This window comes from Limulus polyphemus, unplaced genomic scaffold (genome assembly GCF_000517525.1).
Source record: "Limulus polyphemus unplaced genomic scaffold, Limulus_polyphemus-2.1.2 Scaffold2506, whole genome shotgun sequence".
Classification (NCBI taxonomy): Eukaryota; Metazoa; Arthropoda; class Merostomata; order Xiphosura; family Limulidae; genus Limulus; species Limulus polyphemus.
This window is the reverse complement of record NW_013668116.1, coordinates 43,672-53,191: the sequence shown is the minus strand read 5'-3', so window position 1 is coordinate 53,191 and position 9,520 is coordinate 43,672. Positions and strand designations below refer to the sequence as shown.

The window sequence follows — 9,520 nt, the reverse complement described above, 5'->3', positions numbered from 1 at the left end:
AACTGCTGAGAGTCTAGAAATAGACAGTCAGCTTGATGGTAAGCCAAAGCAAACTGATCTGTAGCCTGTGGGGTCGAGGCATGTTGGCACCCTCAACCAATTGTGAAGCAAAATGCTCAGCATGAACCCTAATATCTGGGGAGGGTGGAAAAACTAAATAACAAAGAAGGATGGGGATAATAGGAAATCGGGGAATTGGGTAAAATATCACATACCTGAGAAATCATGTCTAAAAATGCTGTATTAGGCCTAGTTGATTCTGCAGGTAGGGCATAGAAAGACACAGCAAAACCCGGTAGTGAAAAAAGGCTACCAAAACCTTGATCAGCCTAAATAGGTTTGGCTTGTTCAGGAGGAAGTGGGGCAAGTTCAGGAGAAGAAGACTGACCCATATAACAATCAATCTCTCGGCAAGTTAATGCAGATAAATCCAATAATAGGTCACCCCCCCACCTGCAGCCTGTGAAAAAGTGCTTGTAGGAGGTGTGATACCCAAAATGGTAACATTAACCTCAGAATTCATTGGAAATTATGAATCAAACAAAAATTTTTGACAGACAAATGCAAATGTGCGAGAAGAAAAACATTAATAAAGACTGGAAAATGAATTTAAAGTAAAAGGCATCAGCAATATAACTATAAATTATTAATAAAGAAATCCACTTTGGAATTAGAACTATTAAACCTACGAATGCAATGCACATGAAAAGCACAAAAAGCAAAAATGTCTGAACACAAGTACTGCCAAACGAGAAGTGATAGTGAGGTAGAATTGAATAGAGGGAGTCAAATCCATAACAAGAGTGTGTCGCATGATGATTTTCATGAGAGCGACATTGGAATCAATTCCTGATTCCTTTATTTATTTGTTGATTGAAATATTTATTAACCTAGATTGTATTGTTTACTAACGTTAGCTTCAAGCCCTGGCCAGGCACAATTTTCTTTACTGTGTTTTGGTAAGTTATCAACTTTGTATTCCAATAGTTTGAAACTCACACTTTGAATTTTTGTGGTTGTCAAAGTATAATAAAATTTGTTTTTTTTTCAACCCTGGTTGTATGGGAGAGTTACTTTAGACCATTACAATTTTTTTTTACTTTATTTTGATCCAAAAAGTTCAAACCTAAAATACTTCCAAACAACTGATTTGTATGCCAAAGGTGCACCCTCTATTTTACAATTTGGTGAGTTAGCCATTATTGACACAACACATGGTAGTTTGGTTTACCATTTATTGAATAATTTGATATGCTGTATTCATAAGAAATTGGAAATGGAATTTCCAAACTGCATTACTAAAAATAAGAAAATCTATATTTAGAATAAGTATTTAGCATGTAGACTGCTCATGCATTTGCATGAAAAAGTAAATTTGTATTTGATATTATTTAAAGTGTTTGTTTTTATGAAATATAAAAGGACATTCATAAAAAGAAAAAGACTGCAGCACAAATGAACCATGGCCAAACTGTAAGGAATCCTAATTTTGGTGAATTGTTACAGCCATAGTAAAGAAAATAGAATCTTTTAAAACTAATGACACTGGAATGGTAAAATGTATTTATATTTATGTTTACTATAAATTAACTAACTATAGCAATACAATAAACATTATATTTTTCACATGCAACCTGAGGCAGTGTTCCTTAATAATTACAATGAAGTCTCTAAAAAAAGGCTATGCTCAATGAAAAACATATTCTACATTTTGAACAACCTCTATGCATTTTAATACACTGTATGAACAAATTCAAATTTTGGCAATTTTTATGTAGTCATAACTCATGATATGAAAGTTTAATATCAAGATCATTAATGCATATACTAAGTTACACGCATTGCAACAATACTACTTGCTGCAAACTGTTGCCATCCAGAAACACAGTAATGATGTGGAGGCCTTTGTTTTCTCCCATCATCACTCATTGGCCAAGCAGTGGAAAAATTGACAAATTAGGTACAGGCTCTTATCATCCTGGTCTCCACAGGTTTTTGAAAATAGCTTATATTATGGCTGCTATACAGTCAATGCTATGTAATTTAGTGTTGTTATCATGACTTAGGAAAGGTAGGGACACCACAAATGGAAAACACTTGGTGACCATGCATCCTGGTTTGGACCTCTTTGCCTAGGGTATTCTGAAGAGATCTTTCAGGATGTAACAAGTGTCCCAGTTTTAACTTACCTTAATTTTTTTGCTAGGTGACATAAAGAAAACTAACAATCTACAACTTGGCTATCATTGTTTTAACTAGAGACAAAAAAAATGTAACAAACATTAATTTAAAGTGTGATTTTAAATTGTTCTGAACAATATAAATGATGACCTGCAGACCTGTTGCAGTGAAATCATCAGTCACATGATCAATGAGAGATGTGGTGATCTCAGACTTCACCACCATTTACACTGAATATTAGACTATTAAGTCTAGACTGAGTCGCCATGTCATGTCACTTAACTGTGTCCTGGATTAACTACCTGATGTTTATGGTCACCTTAGGAAAACATCTTACCTGATATTAAGGTCAAAAGATATAGTTTTTTAGAGCAAAAATTAAAGAATCTATTATAATCTGAAAAAGCAAACCTAAAATTAATAAATATAAATGGTTAGCCTTTAGTGTAGGGATGTTGATTGTATCTCTAAGTGCATTGGTTGCTTATATTCTATTATATTGGTTGAGTATATCTAAATATGTATTTGTATATGTCAGTATATGGACATATATTTTATGGTTGTATATGCATAAGGAGGGCACATATGATATGCTTTTAAGAGTTTACCAGTTGCTTTACTTGCATTGTTCAATTAATATTGTTAATGTGTATGGTTTGAACAATTTAAAGTCAAAAATGTTTGCTATTTGTAAGATAAATGCCTTTAGGACACAAAGAACTGAGTTTGATTGTTTGATCCACTGGTGACTATGTCCTAGGTTACTCTGAACTAGAATAGTAAACTTGTAGGTTATAAACTGCTCCTGAAAAGGCTGTAAAGTGGAATACTGAGCAATAAAAAGAAACATTCAGGAGTAAGATGTCATTATTTTATTTAGGTTGATAACTAAGTATAAAAAGGATTCAAGCAAAAGGACTAAAAAAAGCCAACCATGAAGATGTTATTAAGAACTATCAGGTGGATAAAATCTAAGTAGGGCATAGTTAAGACTGAAAGCTTGATCAACCAGCCAATTTCTCAAGTGAGATTTAATGTCAGTTCAGTCAACTGGAATGATAGTTCTTTAGTCTTTTACAGAATAATTCTGTTGCTACATAATAATTAAATCTATATAGAGGTAGCAAGCCATGAGGCAACTTTGTAATATATATATATATTATGTCACCATGAGCAAAATGGCAAACTTGTGTAAGTCCATGCAGTAAGCAATATAAAAATTATCATTAAGGAATAATTAGAAGTTTTAAATGGGAACATGTATCAAAGCATATGTTATGGAAACTTGTTCAAAAGTTACAGCCGTAAATTGACTGAAGCAGACAGTAAAACTTAGTATTAGTTAGTTAATGCAGATATCTAAGTACATGTAGATAAATAAGCATGCACACACTGTAAGGAACAGTTGTTTTAATAGTACTGTAAAAAGCAAGATAAGGTATCTGTTATACTGTGAAGGTAGGGCTTTGCATGCTTGTGGTGAGCTCAATTCGTATAAACATGGGCATAATAATTTCACTGAAATGTGATGGTCTCAGGAATTAGTCAGTAACATCACAAGCAGAGAACATGAAGTCATCACAAGATGAATAAACTGTACAAATGCAAAGGATGTGTAAGTGATGAAATGAATGTCCTAAGAATTTCTTAAAAACAGAACCAATCCTAAACTGGACAAAACAATAGTATATAAACTGTAGCATCTGTTTAAGTTAATTAACCTTAACTCAATCTACTTCCTGCCAAAGACTTTATACAAGCCAGATCAAAAATGTGATACACCCTCAAATCTCACATAAAAAGAAAACTGAAAGCCCCCTTAGTTAGCTAACTGAGACAAAGACTCAGGAAGAGTATCACTCCATTCATAAGTTAAGAATATAAAAGTGCTTTTAAATGAAATCAAAGAATTAGACAAAACAGAAAGGAAGGAAGTGGTGAAGAAACCACCAGCAAAGTCTAGTCAAAATGTAGGCTATCCCAGAAAGGTTCTAACCATGTCAGTATGTTTTGAAAAAGAAGATGAAGAACAAAGGTTTCATATTCCCCACAAAGTATATGAGAGAAGACCATAATATATAGACTTCAAGTTAATTGAAAAGCACACTGCAAGGAGCATGAGAAAACTAACTCTACAATAGAAGTTAAACAAAATTTGAAAAGAAACAAAATGAAGCCACACAAAAACCCTCTTGATGACATACAGCATATTCAAAATTCCATTTAAAACCTTCTGGAACTTCAGGAAAAGAAGTAAGTGGTGCAGATAAAATCAACAATTAACACTGAAATCACAATTGAAATATCTTAGGACAGGCCTCACTATCAAGGTGAGAACAAGGTAAAAGAGACTTCAGAGTAACTTATAGTCTGAACATCAGGATTGGGATTCTCTGAGGGAAAACAGTGAGTAAAGAGCATAGATGAAGGAATTTCCAAACACGAAGAGGATAAGTGTAATAATTTGCAACATAAACTTGAACACAAGAAGTTATGCTACAGAAGGTAATGTTTTTCAAGAAGAAATGTGAAATAATTTTTAAAAAATGTGGAAAGTTTTATGTATTAACAACTTTCAAGTCAGAAATTGTAAAGAACAAAATGGTTCTAAATTAATTAACAAAGAACAGAGCCCAGAACAAATGCAACAATCTTAGTGTATGACCATTGATGAATAAGACTGAAATCCAGAACTAATGTACTCTTTCCTTAAGTACAAATAAAAGTTTGATGGAGACTTTCATGAGCTATGAGATAATTTTGAAACAAACAAGATCACAAAATGATATAACAATGTAGGTAGAAAAGGCTTGGTCAATAATCATTCAACTGTTTAGCTACATGCTTAGTTAGAGGAATAGTAATTTGAGCATAGTTTCAAAACTAATAGAATTATAGGATGATCATCATATATATTAATATAAGGACACACAATTAAAAACTATCAAAGAATCTTTTTATTACAATCTAACACATCACAAGAAGTTATGAATGTGATTAAATGTTGATTTATCTATTAGTAGCATGATCACTTCAAAATTGATGCTCAAAAATAAATATATATAAATAACTAAAGTTATTAAAAATTAATAAACTACTTTTTTTCAGTGAAGTAATACAAGCTCATTTATTTAAAAAAAATTGTTCATTCTTAAAGTTGGATAGAATTTTACAATAATATGTTCTTGATAAACATTTTGGAATGACCACAAGTCAAAGGTCATAACAAAGAAACTTTCCCAATCAAGAAGGTTCAAAATAAAAATGCCACAGAATATTTAGTATTGTTTCAACAGTAAACAAAACCACAATATTAATACTTTTGAAACTCACCGTCCTTTAATCTGTTTCCAAACATTTCCTGACTCAAACGTCATGGATCTTTGTAATTGTAGTTTGAACAAACACAAATATAGTTGGAAGCTTGTTGCACTCATATTCCTTGATATAACAAATCATAAAAACAAAATATTATTGAACTTGTTAAACATCATATTCTAGTAACATTTTACAGCCTAATTACATTCAAATACATCTAAATACAAATTCCTATAATGTGACAATATGGAATATTCTGATGGCTTTTTTTTCCAATTTAAAACTACTATTCACTACAGGTAGGTGTCTAAGTCACAACTTTTTTAAGGTAAATTAAAAACTTAATTGAACTATTTTATTATCATTGTATACAAATGAACTTGGTATCAAAACATAATTAATAAATCAAATTTTAAAGTAATATGAATTTTAAGTTCTTAATTTTATAAGAAATATTAAAGAAACACACCTTAATCTCTCCTAATTTGAGAATTATGACATTTGTTCTCTAGGTGTTCCCTTTCTCTAATTTATTTACCACCTCTCTCCAGAGTACAGAGTTTAATGTAAATTACTCATTATAATATAAATATTTCTAAGGATAAGAATAATTTTTATAGACTCCAATCTCGTATGTTTACAGTCATAAATTAGAAAATTAGACCCACTTACCACACCCACTTGTCAAATTCTCTCTTTAACAAATTGCCAACAATTCTCTCTGACATTTCATACTATACTTTTTATAACCAATAGAATGTCAAAGGTTTATTCTATCAAATGAAATATTATATTATGTTGTTTTAGCACAGAGAACTATCTATTTCAAATTCAGTTTGAAAATATCTCTTGCAGTCTTCAGATCAACAAGTTTAAAGTAATATTAAAGGTTTTTATGCTAAAGTTAAAGCCAGAAACATTATGATAGTTATAGGACTTGTTTGTTTTGTACATGTTACTAGTCTCTATTCTTAAGTGCATTATTTAAGTAAATGAAAATTATTTAGTGTATTAGTACCATTAGTGTAAAAAATGTAGGCTTAAATTTCATCAGCAACCAACAGCAAAAAAACACAAACAAGAGGTTCCAGGTAAGTGATCTATTTTTTGTTTTTCACATATTTTCTTTATTAATTGTTATAAATGTAACTAAAATGTAAAAATTAGAAACTTGTTAGATTAGATAAGGTTAGGTTAGGTAAAATAATGAAAAGTTATAATCATAATAAAAATTATTCATGAATTATGTTCACGAACAGTTAATGTATTGCATAATTTGATATGGTAAGGTAAGATATATGTTCACCAAGTGATCTATAACTTGTGTGGCAGGATTATTAGTTAGACACAGGTCAGAGTACATTAAAACAATAAAATTAAGTATAAGTTGATATATAATGTTACAAGCTTTAAGTTATTTAGGATAAGCAATTGTTGTTTCCTGTTATAATTTGCAGTCATGTTAAAAAGAAAAAAAAGATAATTTAGATTTATTTCAATTTTTTTTTATGGCGGTTACAAGGCTGGTCAAATTTACTGAATATGTATTGGTTAAGATAAAGAAAATACAGATAAAATAAAAAGTTTAACTGAAAAAAAAGTTTCATATTTATTTAGGGTTTTTTAACAAATTATGCAAGTTAAATTTGATAATTTTCAGATGAAGAAAAGTATTTTTAATCTTAACTTGAAAATCACTTTGCACTTGGAGCAGTCAATACTCTGCTTCCACATATTTACAAACAAAATTTTAGTAAAAATAATATTAAAAAATTGATTTTTTCTGTACAAAAGACTTTTAATACTTACTGAAAGCTTGCCAAATTTCATGAAGATACACAAAACATATTAAAAGTTATAGCATGGAATCTATGATGGTTGTTTTGGGGTTATAAACTCAGTCAAACTGACCAAGGCCATAGCAAGAGGGTTAAGGTACTGTTATTCTACTATGCATACATGTATTTTAAATATTCCCAAGGCTCAAACTGTGCAGAGCTGTTCCCCTTGCTTTACTTTCTGTATAGGGGCTCAGTTATTTTGACTGACCTTTTATCCACCATCAAAGTAGTATGAGCATCTTCACAAAATTTGGCAAGGTTTTAGTAAAGATTACAATTCTTTTGCACACACAAAAAAACAATCAATTTTTTTGCTTAAGTACTTTTACTAAAGCTTTATGTGAATTCGCCATAATCTGAGTGCAAGCTGATTTTCATGTTAAAATATTTTTAAATTTTACAATTTTTAAATTTCAATTGCATAACCTGTAGAACGTCATAAATGAATATCAAAACTTCTTTTTGCTAAAACTTCCATATTTTATCTACCCTAACATTGTATACAGGCTCAGTCTATTTCAGCAACCCTGCAATCACCACAAAAGAATATTGTTACAGACAATTTCATACTATTCTTTCTTATAGTTAAAGTTAATACATTGCAAGTCTCCTGATCATTTAGATTTATTGCATTACTACCACTTAGATTAGCAACAAGGTGAATCATCTAGCAGGGAAGCTTTGTGTAAACAAAGCAGCAAAATATCAGCATGCCCAGTCAAATTAAAACTTGCTAAGAGCATGAAATGTGCTACTATTATCAAGTATTTTTTATCTAATTTTTTCATTTCATTTTCCTTATATAACCTAATAGTCTTCTAACTTCTACATTTTAACATGCAACAAAAGACAATGACCTAAAACTATCATAATTTAACTGGCTATCTAACTAAGCTGTATGTGTTTTAAAATATTTTCCTTACCTGTGTTAGGAGATTTTAGCAGTAGCAAATTAGAAAATTGATCCATAATAACTAAAAAGTGATCCTGAAAATGATCAAACTTCTCTTTCTTTGGTTATATATAATCCAACAGCAAATGCCAGGAGAAAATAATAATTATTCACACGAACACTAATAACATTATAAGTAAAATGTAGGAAGATATATTTTCAATGTACACTCTTTTCAAAGAGACTAAATTGAAAATCATACATTCATTCAACAAAGAACTGCTCACCAATTTTCAGATTCAGTTGTCCTTTCCTTAATTTGTTCAATCCAAGACATCCCAGTTTTGCTAAATATCAAAAATGCTGCTGTTAATAACAATACAAAACTTCAATCAATTTTCAGAGTAATGGAATAAAGGCAAATAAATTACCTTTAAATTCATTAAGAATAATTACATCTGTTCTAAATTATGTATTGTTGTAAAAGGAAATTATATTACTAGGGCAAAATAAATCTGAAATTAAAAATATACAGATATATATATATTTTCTTCAGGTTGATGAACATTCCTATACATATAGTGTTAAACACAGAAAACCATCAATAAAGGAAAACAAAACTACAAGTAACTAGCTTTTCTTCATGATTAAGCTGGACTTATATGACAAATAATTCAGCTTAACATAATAAATATTCAAGATGTTAACAATGATACCAATGTATATGTGACATAAAAATCTTTATAAAAAGTTACATGAAAAACAAAACGAAACAGAATTCGTATCCTTAATACATCTACTGGGAGCTAATTAACAAGTAAATGTTTACACCCTGGTCTTACAATTTGTGTATATTAAGAAGAATTCAAAAGTAATCGAAATTCAATTTTAATTATGAACATGAGTCACATTTTAAAAGCAAAAATATTATTACATTCTTAAAAAAATATATTTATGTTTATGCTTTATATTTTGTTTGGTTTTTTCTTCAAAAACAGAAGCTACACTTATTGTAATGAACATTGGTCCTGACAATTGCAACAGAGATACTGAGCATCAATAGCTGTTCTATTAGAAAACATATAATCTCTACTATTATTCTGCTTGTTTGTATGTACAACTGTTATGCTTTCTGACCAAGAACCTGCTGCATAAGCACGTGTAGTTAGAATTTTTCCACAAGAAAAACCACGCATGTGCATTATTCACTCGATGACAAACAGTCTGCCTGCAGCAGAGAGTTGCAAAGCTCAGTAATCAAGTCGCTACAATTGCTGTATGAAACAAG

At 30.3% G+C, this 9,520-nt stretch overlaps 1 protein-coding gene across 3 annotated transcripts in view; it reads right to left on the bottom strand.

The window, feature by feature from the left end:
* The window catches only part of LOC111087703 (protein MMS22-like), a 126,650-nt gene that overhangs the window by 83,442 nt on the left and 33,688 nt on the right, over positions 1–9,520 (bottom strand). For all 3 annotated transcript variants that reach the window (XM_022395281.1, XM_022395283.1, XM_022395282.1), the window contains 2 exons: positions 8,520–8,579; positions 5,515–5,622 (listed from right to left, as the gene is read on the bottom strand). In XM_022395281.1, the coding sequence (XP_022250989.1) occupies positions 5,515–5,622; positions 8,520–8,579 (168 nt within the window). The remainder of the gene's footprint in view (positions 1–5,514; positions 5,623–8,519; positions 8,580–9,520) is intronic.